This window comes from Rhyacophila brunnea, unplaced genomic scaffold (genome assembly GCF_057557595.1).
Source record: "Rhyacophila brunnea isolate RB1 unplaced genomic scaffold, BYU_Rbru_1.0 scaffold_19, whole genome shotgun sequence".
NCBI classification, from domain to species: domain Eukaryota; kingdom Metazoa; phylum Arthropoda; class Insecta; order Trichoptera; family Rhyacophilidae; genus Rhyacophila; species Rhyacophila brunnea.
Genome location: NW_028232848.1, coordinates 23,803,049 through 23,823,473, shown reverse-complemented (window position 1 = coordinate 23,823,473; position 20,425 = coordinate 23,803,049). Strand labels below are relative to the sequence as shown.

The 20,425-nt window shown below is 32.3% G+C and overlaps 1 protein-coding gene across 1 annotated transcript in view; it reads left to right on the top strand.

The window, feature by feature from the left end:
* The first annotated feature begins 6,120 nt into the window (after window positions 1–6,120).
* Window positions 6,121–20,425, top strand: part of LOC147072854 (alpha-galactosidase MYORG) — a 120,054-nt gene continuing 105,749 nt past the window's right edge. The window contains exons 1-2 of the mRNA XM_085945917.1: window positions 6,121–6,371; window positions 19,139–19,618. Coding sequence (XP_085802043.1) covers window positions 19,229–19,618 — 390 coding nt within the window. The 5' untranslated portion in view covers window positions 6,121–6,371; window positions 19,139–19,228. The remainder of the gene's footprint in view (window positions 6,372–19,138; window positions 19,619–20,425) is intronic.

Sequence of the window (20,425 nt, the reverse complement as noted above, 5' to 3'; positions counted from 1 at the left end):
CGTAGCCAATTGCTTACATGATATTTAGAAGAAAACGAACGAAATTATTGTTCTGTGATTTTTAAGTAGGGAGTAGTACATAAACATTGGTTTGATCTTCGATATATTCCACTTATGCGAGGATAGCTTTAAATACTTTTTCTTAAAATAAGATCTTTATCTCACTCGCTACTGACTACTCGCTAACATTTAGAAAACGGTTCATTGTATTACTTACAATAATATAATATTTATCTTAATTCGCTGTATACCTTTTTTCAATCCAAATTGTACGTTGAATTAATAATTTGCAATATTCATAATTGTGAAAATAACACGTTTCCATTGTTTTCCCAGTATTGACGATTTTACACTTCTTGAATGTAGTAGTATTATTGATTATAATTTAATGATCTATTATTATTAGGGTTTTGAGGATGTATACGCCTATTGATTATATTATTACTATTATTAGTGATAGGAGTTAGGCATAAAGCCCACCAAAGTGGCGCTCGGTGCGCTCTCTACGAAGTAGGCCCCCTCCCACCCGCGCATTACCCTTCACCTATGTAATAAGAGGACTCGAGAAGCACAAAATAATTATTATTATCAGCGTCTCTCATAACAAAGCAATAAAAATATTATTAAATTTCTCGGGGCTTGTAATTAATATTCACGATGACATTATTCTACCAGCGAAATATCGGACACGCAATAACTAAACAATGACTTCACTGTTATTAAATAATGCCTTCTCGCCCGTCTATCGACGACGCTTCCAGGAGCGTGATTTTGCTTGCCGTGTTCAATGAATGGACTACACTACGTTGTATTTTCGATAATTCGTATCGCTGAGAAGCCAAAAAACGATGAATCATGGGGCAGGAGGGCACAATGCGTCGTCAAATCCAGTGTGCGCTGGCGTATTTGATTACGTTGTATTTTCGATGATTTACGCGCCACTTGTGAAATTTTGCGCGAGAGCCCCGCCCCACTGGCTGCGTTAAGTGGGTTTTACGCCTTACACTTCAACTATTCATAATTTGTTTGTAATATTTTTTATTTTTATCCTTGACGTAATAAGTAGGTGATAAAGTTTTTAGTACCTACTGTATTCTATTAATTTATTATGTAAGTTAGAATTAATCGCATCTTTGACAGTATTCACCTTTTGGTGAGTGCACATGGTGCCTGAAGATGCCGAAAGGCGAAACCCGGGTCGCAAAAAACGACTCAAATGGAAATAGTACAAAAGTTTAATCCATTAGAATTTAAATTCAATTTCTATCAAGTACCTTCGGTCGATAGAATTAATATTAGGTACGTATTTAATGTATTGCATAATATACTCAGTGGCGTCTCAAGATAAGGACAACCTTAAATAACTTCTAAATATGTACCACCTTCAACAATTCTTAAATTGAACTGATTGCTTTTTTTGTAAGTAGGTAACAATATTCGGATGGTTCAGCGATCACAAGGACAAAAGACATCATGAAGGAGCCCTCTCAGGAAAACCTCTCCAAGTTATTCTTAGGACGCATATTCGGAATCTTAGGATACATTGCCCCACAGGAATCACAGGATCACCAAAAATCTGGAGAGGCTGATAATCACAGGCAAAATCTAAAGACGTGGAACGACTCTGATTCGCTGGAGCGACTAGGAGAAAGATGTCACGAACTTTTCCATCTTATTTTCTATCGGTTTCCTTGCTTTGTCACAGTGTCATTTTTTTACAAGGAGGTTCGTCGATTATTGTAACAGTGATTACTGTTTTTCGAAAGTCATTAGTTGTAGTCGTGAAAAATAAAATACCCCTCTTGATTAGACCTGCAACTTCTATGTGACGTGTTTTTTATGAAAACAATATTTTCGAAGATAATCAATTTAACATTTTTTTCTGCATGTGACATCCTTCCCCCATCCAATCGTACTGAAAGTACGTAGTAATTATTTTGTCGTCAAATTGACGCAAACTAAGAAATAAGAACCACCACAAATCTGGTATATTCTTGTCATTAACAGTTGGCAACACTGCTCAGATCTGCGCAATGCATGCATGTATGGCAGAGGATCGTCAAGGATAACGGAGCTATTCCAATCTGCAGAGGTTGTGACTATCGCCAGAGATAAATAGGATGACTACAGAGAAGAATAAGAATGTTAAAAAAATATAATGTCTAATGAATTTGTCCATAGTATGCACACCTAACATTACACTATAACATAAAAGAGGTGAAGACTCAATTTGGATCAATTATATTATTAAAGATTTTTTATTCAATGAATAAGTCACGAGATTTAAGAATGTTATTAAACACAATATAATATATTGTTATTTATTTTTATATTTTGTATTTACTATGTATTATGGCGCATTGGCCAAAGAATGTAATTAAACAAATATTCTTTTCTTTCTTCTTTCGACCATGTCCTATCCTAATAGGATAATATGGGCCTCCACAGAGTAGAGTAGAGGTTTGTATTAACAGATTTTGTTTTTTACGAGAAATGGATGTCAGCCACTTGCTCAACCTATTAGGTCCATACCCTGACAGACACAAATTGAAAAACAATATGTGTACTTGCCAGACCCAGGATTCGAACCTTATAGTCCACGGAGTTATAGTCCAACGCTTAAGCCACGCGGCCACCGTGGGTGTAAACACATATTGTTATTTGTATTTAATTCATTTTTATATTTTGTATTTATTATATATTATAGGCATGGCGCATTGGCCAATAACTGTAATGCCATTATACTCTTGTATCTAAATAAATAAATAATTTCAATAGATGCGGATTCGAACCCTGCTCTGTACCAATATTTTTTCTAATATGTATATTTATGAGGTGTTCCAAATTATGTCAGTATTTTATATTATTTGAATTTGATTACCAATGATTACCCCGCTCTTTACATGTATCAAGATATAGTGTTGTACTAATGTGTTTTAGATAAGAAGTGAATATTTACTTTAAAATGGAATTCATTTTCTCCAGTAAATCGATGTTTTATTATTGACGGTTTACGAGTTATGAGCCCTTACCATACACACTACGAGTCGATCTTTGAGTTGGTTATCTTCTGTCATTAAATATAATATTCATTTTTATTTTAAATAACGATGTATTATCGGACCTCCAGATGAAATATGACAAATCATTTACCCACTTATCGTATCATATTTTTTTCTTATCAACGGCTACCAGAAAATAACAAAATGTCGTTGATAAATCATTTTCAAACAATGAATCGATTTATCCGAATCTCGACATTGCTGCATACTTTGTTTGTGTATCAAACATAAAGCATCACCTACACGGTAAGTGTTTACATATTGTCGTATCTCAAATACCTATCATACACGCAAATTGACCGGAAAGATTCCCACCCCCAGGGTAATAACATAAAGAGCGTGGGTATTGTTCGACTATATGAAGCCGTGTGTCTTGCGTATAGCGCATAGTAGAACCTCAATTTTATTATTTTTAAATTAACTATGAAACGTTATACTACCACGTTGCTTCTCATTACGGCTACCAAATTTAAACACAACATAGTTAACCATATTTTCTACTGAATTAACTAAAAATAATTACCATTAACTTTATATTTAACACAAAAATAATAAATTTCAGCAATACGTGCTCGCAGTTTTTAAATGACTGTAGTCATCCAAACCGATATTTACCGGCGACTTGTACGAAAAATATTTAATTCAGCTGTAGAAGTTCTATCTTACTCTAACGCATATTGCGGAGAATATAAGCGTGTCGAATGCTTTCTCTCTCGCACGTATCGTTCGTTTTTGTTCAAGCCTTATTCCCACCAGTGTTACCTATTCAACGTAGTATTGGAGAAAATATAACGAATAGTTACATAATAGGATTTTATTTTTCATCCAAAGTAAAGATGGAATGGTAAAAAATCCTAAATTAAAGTATAACTCAGTTTTTAGCCTGCGGTCATATCGTATGTCTTTACACTTATATGTTGATATTGAAAAAATATTTAACGATAAAAGAACCGCTCTCGAGAATATAATAAATATCTAAGAGCGGCATGCATAATCTAAGATTTCGATCCTAAGGATAAGTCGCCGAAAAGGATGACTTAACCATAGACTATACTGAGTATAGGAATCCTTAACCATATACAACTTTTGTTATGAACACGCCCCTTTCCGTATTACCATTTTACCACTGACAATTGCTGTCAAAATAAGTTCGCGTGCTATAAAACAGTCCATACACTCATATTCATTTAACAATTTATCTCAATATAGATATTGATAGTGTTAATTCGTTTGGTATGTACTTGCAGAATATTATTTTACTTTTATACACCAGCCCGCAGAAATACAAGATGCCATATGATAGAATGACACTTGACGCTAGTGTTACCATGTTAAAAAAATATCTTGCGGTGCCTGTGGAATCACGTATAATGACATAACGGATACATAAGAGTACTATAATTAAATATTAATATGTATTTATAGTTATTGCATTTATAAAATGCAGTCGTCATATTTTTGTCATCGTTTAACAATTATAAAATAATTTACCTAAACTATAGGAAAGAGAATTTTTAAATATGGTATTATTTTCAATAGAAATGATCTTAACTAAGGACAATGTTTCTGCATAGTGTTTTCTGCTAAGGAAATTTTAGTTATGACAAATGTTTCTGCATTCCGCTCTAAGGCGCATTCTGCAGTTTTTTTTACATATTATTCGACGCGGACCAGATAACCTGGAGAGACTGGTGGTTTTGGGTAGCCTCCAAGGAAGGCGAAGCAGAGTAAGCAGAGGGGCAGCCTTGGTCTCTCAAAAGATGTCTGAATTTCAAGGTGGTCATGATCCTCAGTCTTGAGGGAACGACCAAGAAGAGAGATGTAAAATAAATGTATATCAATCAACGATGCGGCCTCGTGCGCAGCCGGGTACTTTGGCTAGTAATCAACAATTCTTTAACATTTTTTAATTTATTATTATACATGCTGTTAAGTCATGGTAATGATTGATAGTATTACTTTTTTATATGATTTTACCGAGGCTTTGACTGCGACTCGCTGTCATGTAGCCTCTTCTCATCAGCCGATCGGCCCTCACTTTGCCAAGCTCCTCCGTCTTACCCACCGCCAGGGCACCTTTCAATTCGTCGACATTCTCATAGATATCCGCAATTTGTAGCTGTACTCTGTGACGTTCATATTTAGGGCATTGTACTCCTATAATATGTACAATGTCATCAAAAACATCACATTCATCGCAGAGCTGCGAATCGCTTCTTCCCATGAGGACATCAAATCTTTTACCCATTGTGTGTCCTGTTCTTAGCCTCAGTATCAGCTTAAGCTCATTTCTCTTAAAAGAAGCCTATCAGAAGAAGAAGAAATCAGGGCACCGAACGTGGGGATGATAGAGATTATATTACTTATTGTTATAAATATTGTTATTTTTAATATTTTTTCACATTTATATTATAAATCCAACACTACAAATAAAAAATAAGCCAAATTCCTAATGTTTGTATATATATTTCATATTTCAGTACCTACTACCATTCTCAATATATTACCTACTACAATATTATAATAAAGAAAAAATCCTTAAGCCACAAAACATAGAATAATAATTAACACCAAGTGTTAAGATTGAATTTCATTTTACTCATTATCGTATATATACACATGTGATAATTTATTTTCAAGTGATTGTTCGAATCTAAATATTTTTTATTACACCCAGGACCGGTTATGCTAAGAAAGCAGCGTCTTCTAGCACGTTGCTTTTAAAAAATCACTTCCTTATAACTACTTTTTGCTATTGGTAAAATAATTTACAGCTGTACCAAATCATTCCGCATAAGTCATTATACATTTAGTTATGTTATAACACGGTAAAAGGCAGGATCGTTGACTTATAAGAAAATAATTTTATTTTCATACCGTAAATTATAAATTAAATAAGATTATTATTTTCTGCCATTTTTAAAGGATAGCATTTTGCTATTATAACGTCGTGTGTACCGTATATAAATATATTCTTTATACGGCTAAATAATGTTATGTGGAATGATTTTTGAAATTTCCTTTCAGACAGACAGTCGCTAGTTGACAAGGCGCAACGAAGCGCGCGTATTTTCCTACATTACTAGTTGTTTTTAAAACTATTTATATTCACGCGTGAAAAAACAGTGAGCAAGTGCTAAAATTTAATTTAAAAGAGTATTTTTGTGTTCAATAAGTGATTCTTGTGTAAACAATCAAACGTCAAATTCCGGTAGTAGTAAAAAACAGCGGGAAAATTATTTCAATATATGTTTATATTATCGTAAAGTGGCTGTGGTGATTGTGAACTCAAGCAAGCATATTATACCGGTATTTCAATTTAAAATTGATATAAATAAAGTGTAATCATTTAGTTACAATAATAAAACCAAAAATAATGTTTTCATTTGCACAATACCTATATGTAGTTCAAAATAGTTTGTATTCAACTTAAGGTTATGTGATTTTCTTCTTATAATAAAATAGTATATATTACTAGTAATATCATGGTGTGATGATAACGTATTAGGTAGGTACCTAATTTATTGTTATTATATTAGATTTATTGTAGAACCAAATTGAATGTTTATCGCGTTTGTATTTTTCAAATAAAATACGCTAGTCATAAAAAAATACGTTTGTAGGTACATACGTACATTTGTTGATATTTCAATAAAATATATAAATATATTTTTAATAACAACAATTATAGTGTATTTATTATGGGCTCATTGAAATTGGATTTGTTTAAAAAAAAAACAATGACAATATTTCAACATCCCACAGTAAAAAAAATACTATATTTACGAGCTGATAATTCATCCAGTAAAAATGATATTCGAATATTACACATCCGATTTAATATTAAATTTGTTAATTTAGATGATATAAAAAACCGTGCGAATAGCTAACTGGAGAAAAAACATTTGTATAGAATAGGCCATGAATTTTTTTTAAATTTAATGAATAAAACTACCTACAACTTTATTCAATTCAACTGACATAATTATAATAACTATTATGTTACTACCATGTAAGTAGGTATTGAATAAAAACGCAATGAATTAATTTTGTAAAGTTGAGTGAACTATGTTGTTGGCCAAGTTATGAATTCATGAAGATATAGTTCGTCATATAGACACTCAGCACTTTAATAAAAAAAAAAACATTTTATAAATATCAGCATAATTTTCAGCCACTGCGACCATTATTCATGTAAACGGTGTAGTTACGTATTTTTATAGAAACAATTTGTAGGTATAATCGGCCATTCGACAAATTGCCATTAAACTATTGTAAGTAAGAATAAATAAGTACTTATACTTAAAACTGTTTTTTGTTCTTTTATGCCACATGAATATGATTATGAAAATCTAGATAACAGATTTTAGCTGTAAGTCATATATTATGTAGATTTTTCCAATGGATAATTAATTTGGTTGTCTGACGGTAACGCATGATCAATTAAATAACATTAAATAAAATCAATTTTATACTTACCACAATATAATATTAAATTAAAAATCTTAAAATGGCATTCTATGATGTACATATAGATATATATTATTGTAAAAATAATACGTATCGCTAATTTTTAAATTATCTCTGATTACATATTGTGATTTTCGATAAGGTACTTAACAGATAAGATTATTGAGCGATAAGTGATTCGCTTCCTAGTCATCAAAATGGATGAAATTAAAAATATTTAGTTATTTCAAGAACGAAAAACTAGATAATATTATTTAAAATCATATTCTTCTTCGTCGGAACATCATGACCCGGATGATTTCGCTGATTGACAGCTTTCTCCACAGTTTAACTACTCTATCCTAAAATCATCTAACCTCCTAATAATAAGTATTCTGCGTTCTTCGGGTAAAACTACGTGTGTCGCAAAAATCAACTTTACATGAGGCGTTCAGATTATCAATTTTTAAGTTTTCCGGTTAAATCAAATTTTATATCAATAAAACTAGATTATATACATACATACATTCATAAAATGGTATTCCCAACCATTAGTAGAAATATGTATGATTCAAACAACCACAAGTTGAAATTAATAATGACAATATTGAAATTGTTCTATATACTTATGCAGTATTGAGTATTTAACATATTTTTTAACTGCCTTACGTAAAAAAATGTTAATTACCATTTTCGCTCATACGCCATAATATATGTGACAATACAGAGTGTGAAGTTATATTAACTGATTTTTTATGAGGAATGGTTATTAGATATTCGAACAACCTATTGGGTCCTTGCACTTGATCAAAACATGATTATTCTTGTCCTGCCATTCGATCGAAACCCTTAAAATACGACCGTCCCTCAACCAGCCAGGCCAACATGGTTGCCGAGTACTTTTAGTTTTGCCCAAAGATATAGCAGAAAAAATCTTACAAATGGGTTTTAATCTAATTTTTGTAGCACACTCAGTGATGTCCCGTGGGGGTAGGCAGATTGAGTGTCACTTGAGGACGGCAGTAACTCAAAGGGTGGCAAATCGAGGAAAATCATTTGGAATATATAGAAATAGCTACACCAACTTAGTAATAATGAAAATATCTTTCCATTAAAAAAAATCAGCTTAATGGTTTTATGGGGTTTACGATATCTAGTTTACTTCCGTTGCCCTTCAACGTCCTTGGTGACCAGAAACCAGAGACCACACTTGCAGATTTGCGATTAGTCTGATATTTTGTTGGTAATGTATCCATACAACACATTTCTTAGATATTGGACTCATGAGAGGATGATAAAAATAATGTATAAAAAATGAGGCGGCATTTTGGCGCTGCCTAGGGGCGGCATTTTATCTAGGGACGTCACTGATCACACTTTCCCGAACACCACAGAATCGTAAAGATTCATAAAATAAAAATATTAAAACATTGTTTCTGAGGAAAAAAAAAATTTTTTTTTAATATTTATTTCGATGTCGATCGATAATTATTTACAATGCTATTACAGAACTTGAAAAATAGGTTTAACTATTTGATCATGGCCTCATTTAATTATAAAATTATTTATACATTACATTATAGATATAAATACAATTCAAATGCATTTTAAATGGTTGTGCTTGATTACTTATTTAAAAACATCAACATTTTTTTTGTTAATTCTATAATGTTGAATTATTAATAAGTATTGACAATTAATTCGGGATACTATATCTGTCGATACTGTAACTGAATGTGGGTTTGTATCTCGAAACAGCTGGCGACGTCAATAGTAGAATCAACAAAAACATTGTTTCAAAACAATGTAAATAAAGATTATTTACACGGTATAATTTCGTTATAATGATAAGAATATACATTGTAATAAAACAGTAAAATTATGTAGAATTAATGTTTATTCGTTAACAACCATACTTAAAGATTAGTCGATGGTTAATCATATAGACTAGTTTTACTGTCGTTAAGCAAATAATCATAATGGATTTTAGTGGTATAATAATATGATTTAACGTATTTATTTTCATAGATAAAGAAATCAAAAAAGCGCTATGCAATAATAATTAGTGGATAAGAGAGATAGATATACAAATTTAGTCACACTAATACTGCCTTCAAAAAATTAATAGCCTTCTCACAATTTTTGTCAAAGAAAAGGTAAAGTTGGGAAGAGGTTTGTTTTTCATAGTTCTACAATATACCCAAAATTGTTAATATTCAGCACGATTTGTTAAAAACATTTTTATATACATACTTACATAGATGTTGGAAATGTCCTTTTAAGCTTTATGGCTCAAGCTAACGAAAACGGTTTTAATCAATACAAAATGGTGTGAATTATGTGCTACACATTTGTGGCTACGATTTTCTTTGATGAGGATGAATTCGATCGAATCGATTCGCCAGAAAATATAATAGGCTACCTCAAAACGATTTATTCAAACCAGTCATTCAATAATTATTAAATTATACTAACTATCTCAAAAATTAAATATAAAATATTACCCAAAGCAAGAAAATCTCTACATTTAACAACAAAGGGTCTATAACTATTGTGTATATCTTTATTATATGTCATCATTGTCATCTTCGATAATAATTATTTTTAGTTATATGATGTGATTCTAAGAAAGAGATATATTATGATGTTTGCTGGATGCGTTGGTAGTCGGAATGATTATATTCTATTTTTACGTGGGGGGCTCAAAGTCAGTTAGTGCCTGGAATCTCCAAGTCTCTAAACCCGCCACTGAATAAGAAAAGTTTAATAATATCTTAGTCCGCATTTTTTTTAAATAATTATTAAGTATCATAATATTATAAATACGTAATATTATAATAATATGTCTGTATAGTGTGAGATATTCCAAAAATCAACCTGTTATAGTGACCTTGATGCTTGAGCTATATGTCCTACGCCCGATTCCGTAGGGCGTAGATGTCTACGGGTCTAGAGCAGTGGTTCTCATGTATAGCCCTGGTGGCCGTATGCGGCCACCAGCGCTTTACAGAATAATATTTAGAAAAAAATATATATAAAATTATGAAATTGGTTGAATACACATGACTTGTCTTAAATTTCTTTTCACACGCTCAAATGATCCATAATGAGTGTTCTTGTGATGAGATCATGACGACGTGTGAAATAGTCCGTTTCTGACTTGATGATGAGGGACCAAATATGGAAAGAGTTACCACGGTTGAAAATTTTTTGTCGAAGTTATACGTTGACCAAGAATCAAGTCAATTCAAAAAATTGGCAACAATTGCTCATTAATATTGTCGATTTTTTTTACTACTGTATACTGTGAAAGATCATTCAGCGTAATGCACTTCATAAAAAATCGAAGCCAGTTGACAGATGTAAACTTAGAAGCAACCGTGCGGCTCGCATTAGAAGTAGAGTATTGAGGAATGTTCTTTTTCATTATTTTTAAATAAATAGATAAGTATGTATTAAAATGTCTTTTATTAAATGGACTTGTCTATAGATAAATTGGTCCACTTTTTTAGTAAATAAAAATTAGCTTATTTTTTTTCAATCACAACCAAAGTGAAATTTGGTGCGGCCACCAGACATTTCCATAGAATGGTCAATGTCAATTGTGCGGCCACAGCTAAATTTCACGTGAGAATCACTGGTCTAGAGGTACTACCTATGCCGCATTATGCGGGTGCCAGATACCACCCTAATCTTTAGGCCTCAACGTTCCATGAAACTTAACAGTGGTGACGACCAGATAGATGCCCATGATGAATGTATTATAGGTAGATCATGTTGAATTTTAAATGAAACAATATATCTCTTAGATTTTATAATAATTACAACTGCACATAATATACTTAGAGCGTTTATAGATTTTTCATATTGGTTTGATAAATATTCCCATTATTATGAGTACGATATCACCGCTTTGCATTCCATAACTTAGAACGGTGCTTCCATACCAGGGTTCCGAGAGAATTTATAAAAGTTACGATAATGAAACATTGTCACTATTTTTGTAACTTTCAGGTGATAGTGAAGCATTTTGTAAGTTTCTCATTATAGTTATTTAAAAAAAATATAAAAAATAATTACTTAAACATAACATAATCATAAATTATATACTTATATACACGTTGTTTGTAATAAGTCAACCTGCAGAAGCTTTTATAACATACTTAAAGGGTTCCTCTTACACTAAAGGTTGGGAATCACCGTTTGATTTTTTAAATCAAACGGTGTCGATTATGGAAACTATACATTAGGTATATTATGCAATATTATATAGATTGATTTTTTATACTCTTGAGTCTTGGTTGCATTGGAAGAAGAAAGCCTTGTATATTTATGTTTGCACTCCGTTCGTTTCATAGTTGCTTAAATTATTTAATATAGGTACGGATATATTAACTATATATACGGGCAAAAATGTTGAGAACAACTGGAATAATAAATCTCCGCAAAATGTGTCGTTCACATTTACTTATTAATGTACGCAACATTTGAAGAATAAAAAGAGCCCTTGGTCTTTGACATCTGTGTTTGTCAATATAAAATACTAATTTAGATGAAATATATAAATATAGATGAACGTAGTTCTTAGAAAATTTGACTCTAATTACATTGCAATAATGGTGAAAATTGCAAATCTACATGCATGACTTTACACTTTACATGGCATTGTTGTTATCTTCTACAAATGCGTTTGCGGCTGTCCGCGCAGGTCCGCGCAGGTCCGCGTACTGGGTGGCTACCGCCCCCCACCAAATAAATATAAATAATAATAAAATACAAAACAACAAAATAAAATTAAAACATGAGATAATAAAATTCTTTTATTTTTTTTAAAAATATTTATATTATAGGACATTTATTTATAACAGTATAACGTTTTATTTATTATGCTATCTCACTGATCCATCCTATTGAAATTTTGACAAAATGCTTGTCGGTACTTTCACAAATAATTGTGATGCATTTAATCATAGATTGGAAATTTCATACCAACTCTCAAATAAGAATATAGTATGTGTATTTCTTAGTATATTTCGTGCTATTTTTGGATCTGCGCAATGGTAAGTGCTGCCCTTCGGCATTATACAACATACTAAGGTTCTTCAACATAATATCCAATGTGTGTAATCGAATAAAAATATTTTAAATAAAATCACTTAAAATGTTTTTTCGGACTATATGCCACCCCCTGAATTCTGCCGCCATGGTGCTTTGCGCCCCTGACATCCCTGCTTGACGCACCTCTATATCCGCATATTGTATCGTACATAATATTATTATTGGCCAAGTGATTAATTGCCGAAACGCCCGAAACCGAGATATGTCAATATGCTTTGGTTGCATTTTTTGTAGTTGCACTAAATTTTAAGTTCACTGGATGACAAATTTGTTAGCCGATATCAAATTCAAAACTACCGTTCGATTTGGAATAATTTTCTTTCAAGGGTATCCATTACTAAACATCCGGTCTGGCACCCTACCGTTGGGTTCAACAGCCAGATGTGAAGTTGATATAAGTGTCAAAATGTGAAATCCACTAAGGTAATTGCGATCTTGACGGAGTTTCTTAAGAAAGGGAGCTTTCTGTGCTTTAAGAGCATACTTCAGTGAAACGGCAAATAATTTTATTTTAAACTATAGGTGCGACGAAATTTCGGACTTGCTGCCAATCGGAGAGCGAAAGACGAGCTGTGAACACGTCAATTTGTTTTGTGATGGCGTCAGGGGAATTAATTCTTAAATCGTGTAAATATGACTAAAACACGTTACTCAATTACTTGAAAAAGAAAACATGTCAATAAATATATAATTATTATTTCTAATATAACAATAAACATAACATTAAATGGACGCATGTTGAATTTATATGACAAATTATGTTTTATTCTGCACGCGTCGTTTGCACAATCTTGTGTCGCGTAGTCACGATCGTTTTAGAGCGTGCCCCAGCTGAAATATAGCCTTTAGTAATTCCGTCACTTTTTGGAGGAAAAACCCCATGTATATCTACAAAAGTATACGTTTTATAACTGTACACTTTTTACTACACTGATACGCCTCTTTGCCCGATTACATCGCATAAAATTAGATAAAGTTATGTTTACTTGTATTAATATAATAATATGTAGTAATAAATAAATAAATTGATAATACTTTTAGGTATATAAAAAATATTTACATTTTCATCCTAGAGCGGGATTACAAAGTTATGAAGTGTATACTCTACTAATGGCATTCAATTCGCTTTAAAATAATTATAAAACATGATGATGTAACAACTGGCATAGCATCTTCCCAGAGTGTGGTGTCCTCATTTGTGTTCAAAACTGCAATACTGGCATATTATTATGTAGATTTCATTGAATAGATTGTAAAATTTGTAAATATATAGAGCTTATCAAAAATATTGGTCGTGAATGCAACTGATAAAGCAATCAGCGAAATTTTAGAAATAAATAATTTAATATATTGTTGAATTTTCTTCCTTTCGAGAAAAGCTTTGCTAGAGTTTATATTTTATATAACAATTTTATAATATATAATATATTTACAAACAAATAGTATTACTAAATTTACCTGATGTGTAGAGCAGTGGCGAAGACACCTTGGGACGATTATTTAATTAGAGCCTATTTTAATAAAAACCAAAATAAAAATAAATGTAAATAGTGAACTCTTATTTAATATTTAATGTTTACATTGACTTATAAAAAAAACATTTAACTATGAGAAATTATTATTAATTATTACAATGTACTGATCGGTAGAAGAAATAATTACGTAAAATTAGGCAATAAAATCTTGTTTTTCGCAGCCTTTTCACACATTCAACAAGGAACACAAAAACTGTTCTGTGCCCAAAGGAAATTCGCTGATGACACCACAAATAATATTCCAGATTGTATGGTCGAAAGGGAAGCGAAAATCATTTTGTTTGTTTTGACTCGATTTAAATATATTTTTCATGCGTTTTGCAAACCTCTACATTTTAATCCAGAGTTTTATTTATTTACATACTTACTTACCTGCTCTTACTGTCGATTCTTGATGATAATCAATTGTATAAAATGTATGTATGTAAACAAATTATTTTTTATTCTTAGTACAAATTTTCTAGTTTATTTATTAATCAAAGGCAATTCCCCAATGAGTTGATCAAATGGATAACAACTGTTCGTCGTAAAAAACTGCTAAAAGCCACCATTTTGCGGAGGCCAAAATGGCCCACGTTGAAGCGAAATGGTAGTTTACCTAATCCACACATTTAAAAAATATACAAAACAGACTTGAAAATTATTATTTTAGCATTTATTTAACATTAAATTAAGTCCTGTAGAATATATACTATTGTTCATAATATATAGTTATCGCAAACTGTTGCATTAACTCCCATAATATAATGTTTAACACTTATAAATATTGTACCGAATCTATTGTACAGTTAATAATGGTTAGTAACAAGTACCTACCTATATCCCGTAAATGGAATTTGGCTTTCTTCTAAATTTTATTATCTATAGTTATTTTCTAAATACGTTCCTCTCATCTTGTGGAAAATTCTTAACTTTTCACTTCCTAACACAATCACTGCTAACCTTTTAATTACCTTTTAATTACCCCATTTAAATAACACGTTAATTATATCTAATGGCCAACTACTCCAAAGGCGCTAGTCGCGGTGTTAGCACTAAATGAGTTTTAATAAAAATCAATTATGTTTTGTTTTACTCAAATTACATGTATTTGATATGAGAATCTATCGATAATAATACAATTTTATAGTATTGCCGTATTAAATGTTATGAAGAGAAAAGATGGGGCATCAAAATGACACAAAAATATATTTCCTACAAGCCTATAAATTGTTCATTTTAATAGTAAATCGAATATTACGTTTTGTTCAACATGATTTCAGTCGTTCAGATTGCTTAAATTTTGATTCATGTCTGTTCTATGAACATCGTGTGAGAATTTATTGGTATCTTGTCTGGGAAATGAAATTAAGTATGATTGCAAGAAAAGTTTGTATAGGTGCCCAAATCGTTCGGTCATGCACCTACGTGCCGCGGCAGTGGTGTATTTTCACATTTTAAAGATCGGTTTTCACAAGCTACCGTAACTACACGTTTACTAGGTACATACCTTTTATCGTAATACAACTCAGTCGATAGTTCTATTTTTTTGTTGTTGCTAGAGTAATCATTTATTATGATTCCTGTAATAGATAATTTGGACAATAGATAAATCAGAGAAAATGGTACCTAAAAACTTGCACAGCTTATTAATTAGGTCATAGCCCCCACATCTTGAAGCGGGCCCCCCTACCCATCGCTACGGTTAAATCTAGTGGACGCTCTATATAATAGTTTTCTAAATGTTCTTTCAGGTGAAATTAAGGGTGTTAGTGTATTTTTAACGATTTTTTGTATTGTTGAATAAATCCTCTTGAATTATGGAGGTGTACACACAATAATCAAAAATCGTATCACACAACTAGGTATTTTTAATGCTAATATTTTTCAAGTAAAATAGCGCCGCAGGTGAATTTTTTCCCATTAGTGCAAATTTGTGGTGTGTGTTTTTCTCACTTATCAGGTCGACCCGTGACGCTCGCCCCCCCAGAGCTCGGGCCCCCTGCTGGGGGCCATGAATTAGGTACATTGTTGGTACAAATTGTCATACAGTTTTATCTCTATATCTTAAAAGGTTGCGAAATTAAGATAAACCAACGCACAAAAAGTAATGCACTTGCAACAATTCATCATGAGTAGGTAAAATGGTCAGATAGCAAAGGTGGGTTCATGAGGTGAGATGTGGATGAAGGGACACGCACCCACACCCGACCGTGACCTCTAAGGCCTTGTTCAGATGGTACGATTTGATTCGTGCGTAAAAACTCCTGCGCATTACAAGTACATGACATGACCTCATTGAGTCGTCCACATGTAATCACCGCGTATCACTTCTCGCGCGTGTTTGAGGTACGGGTGACCTTATTGAGCTGTCCACATGCACTCGCACCTGGACAATCTCTAAGTCAAGTATGATACTGACGTACATATCTAATGATTGGATAGAGGGATGCATACCTAAATCCAACCGTTGCCTGTCTCATTGATTTGAAAAAATCAGTCTATTTCTACATTCTGTATAAGTATGTGTCTATTTTTTATTTTACGCGGATCAAATCGCGGACCGTAGGAAAAGAATATTGCATTTTAGAGTAGACTCGCTCTGATATACGCAAGAACCAAACGATCAATAGGTGTATGTGTCTGTCACCGATATCCATTAAAATTAAATCAGTAATAAAAAAACATCATTAATTCTAGCTGCCAGAGAAACAATGTCATACACCGTGTAAAAAATTCGATAGACGCTCGCCCTTGCATCTCGTTGGTTTAAAAATAACACCACAACAAAATTCTTCTCGCGTCTACTAGTGGCACTGTTTCAAAAATATTAGATCTCATATTATTCACCGTAAATTTAAAACCTAGATACAATACAACTTGTGGCATCACTCGTAGACTTAGATTACTGTGTGTTATTTCTGACAAGAAAGATACGTGAAATAATTCAGGACTTATTATCATGCGTCAGTCGGTATTTGTTTATCCTTTGTCAGACACGCGCATTTTATAAAATCACGGATTTAGCCACTAAAACTCAAATTAATAATACTATCGATAATCATGTGTAATAAATTGATTGCAGTTTTAAGGTAAAGCCACTAATCACTGTGCATATGAACGCAATTTAATTATAAATATTAACCATGCTCATTCATTATATTCTGTTATTCTGTAAAAAATGTTTTAATTTAATTTTATACTCGCTATATTATATGCCGGTAAATGTAGGTCAAAAATTTATCAAAATCCCATTGATAAAGTAGAAAGCACACATGTAGAGTTTTAGTATATCAATAATGTTGCGTATTTTCCGGTGTGGGAGGGGTACCAAACAGCTTTTCAAACTATTTCATCTTCAAGGGATTAAATTATTATTATTACATACCTACTGATTTATAACAATATAAATTTGAGCATCGTAACAACATATAAACATACGTATCCGGAAATTTGTACCTAAACAGTTCACCGCAGGACACTTATTCGTGCGCCGCAGTACGTGAAACATGAGTTCGTGTAACATTTAATCCAATAACGAGTTCTTCGTTAAACATTTCACCGTGGAGTATATTTTTATACGTATGCTACAACATGTGGTGCTAGTTTGCTGTTCCAATTAGATTCAATACGAATTTTATGAGATGTCTTTACTAGGTTAGGTTAGGCTAGGTTAGGGTTAATCTAATTGGAACAGTACTATTTGTAAACTATCGCCGCATTTTGTAAGATACGTACAAATGTATTCCACGGTGAAATGTTCAACGAAGAACTCGTCATTTGATAAAATCTTATACGAACTCATGTTTCACGTACTGCGGCGCACGAATAAGTGTCCGATGATGAACGGCATACGTACAACTTTCATGTAACCATAAACATACGAGTAATTTCTGCTTTACAATAGAAAATTTACTGAAATAACATATTTTTAGCAACGTAATAATTTTGTACTAAATTCAGATATCATGATTCGTGTTCTTTATTTATATAATAGCCGTCTACACAATAAATTTCAATTGCATTGTAAATAGTAACTATTTGACCAAATAATATTTTTTTATGTACATAGGGAATGTATAGAAGTATTAGAAATTAGGTTTTTACTTACTATTGCAGTATTGACTTTTTCCAGGTAGGTAACATAAAAAATATAAAGTGAAGTCAAAAATGAAATTATAAGTAAACAGCATCGCGATAATTAGTTTTAATTTTATTTATTTGATTTACTATCAGGACTCGGGAGGTTTAAAAACCTCTAGGGCAGAAACTAAATATTATTATATAAATTAAAATAAATCACAATATGTAGTAAGTACCTAAGTAGTAACTCTACTTAGTTAAATAATAATCAAAACCGGTTTCGTCCGCATCAAAGAGACATTTTCAGCTTGACAATGTGAATGCTATAAGTAAAAAGGATTTCAAGTTTATTTGCATTTTTTTTATAGTCGACTTAAAATGGACATAGTTATGCAGAAAGTAGCCAGTCCACAAAAAATAAAAAAAATGAGATATGATATAGACAGATGCGAGAAGGTTTTCTCTACATTCTGCTGAAAATAGCCAAGCCGCAAAAAAATATTATTGAAATAAAATACTATTTACAATTTGACATTTTACATGTTTACATACATTTTTAATAATCATGTTGTTACTAAAGTGCCATTATCTCAGCTCGAAAATATTGTAGACTGGCTATATTCTGCATAACTACGTTCAAAAATGAATATAAAAAAACATAAAAACTGTGAATTAGTCAAAAAACTTCAATACGCTAGAGAAAATTAAATATGTATTTTTTTAAATAAACATGACCATAAAATAATACGAGTATATAGGTAATAATAAAATGGGACCCTAATTATTGTAAATTTATTATCAACAAAAAATGTCACAAATTGCAAGCTTCGTATTTTCCCGCTAGGTGCCGCTGATGGACGGCAATTGGTAATAAAAATACATTGTTTTCTCGTACATGCTTTAATATTACAGTGATAGATGGTGATGTATGTAAATACAAAATTAATACAATAATAAATATATAAAAATAATAGCAAGAATTAATATTAATATTAATAAAATATGGAGAGAAGAAAAGTGTCTGAGTTACACCTGAAGATACCGATATCTGAAGAGCCAACAAAGCAATGGAGTGGCACACCTCCGACTCCTCAGATCATTGTGCAGTCTCCATCAGCAAACTGTTTGCCTTACTTTGACGATGAACAGGAGGAACCAGACGAAAAACCGGACATGAAGTTCAAAGGAGACGTCGTGGAAGTGAGATTCAGCAGTCCAACTGATGACGATGATTCCGAGGACCAGGATTCCAGTCCGGGACCTCTGCCAGAGAATGGGGTCACAATGCGAAGTGCAGGCCTTAGAAGAAATTCAATTTCTTTACCGGCTGGATTAGATACTGTGGAGTTAGAGCTGCTGAGACAGCAGCATATGGACCATCCAGCTAACAATGTGAGTACCTTTTCAGTCCTATTCTTAATTAACCAAAGAACATTTTTCTTGAAATATACATGATTTTTTACAAATGCAGTGAAGTGGTATTAAATTGAATGGCTAACAACCATTTCTCGTACAAGAGTCTGTTAATTTAACCACCCACCACTAACCTTTGTTTTAGTTTATGCCGCACTTTGTGAATATATTATTTTATTTTAAAAGTGAAAAACACACAACCCAAAGTTGCACCGCATGCTAAATTTGTATAATACTAAAGTTCCTCAGGTTGTTAAAATAATAAACATTTGTTTACTAGACTATGTGGAGAGAAGACTTGAATATACACAATATATATAACGTGAGGGACGTCATTTATTTTGTGATTCATCTACCTGAGATAATAGTGTATACGAACCGAAATAGGTACCTAACGGGTGTAGAGAAGCTGGCAACCGATCTTGAGTGTGGAAGAATATGGGATAAACTTAAACACGTGTAAAGAATATGCTTGTCGTTCGTTCTGACAACTGCTCTCATTGTATGCACTGAAGCTCATTCAATATTGGTGTATTTGAAGTTGCAATACACACTATTGCATGTCCATAATGTGTGGTTCATTTTCGAATGACACACATTAAAAACGCTGCGTCAAAATATAGTGTATTGGGGAATAGCCTATCAGAATTCTATTTATTAATCTGTTCTGTGATTATTATCCATACTAAACTGAGGGGTGCCATGGTGCCTATGAAGTAGGTACTAGGTTACGGAGGTGAGAAGTGGGAGCCACAACCACTTCCGGGGCTGGCATCATGACTTTTT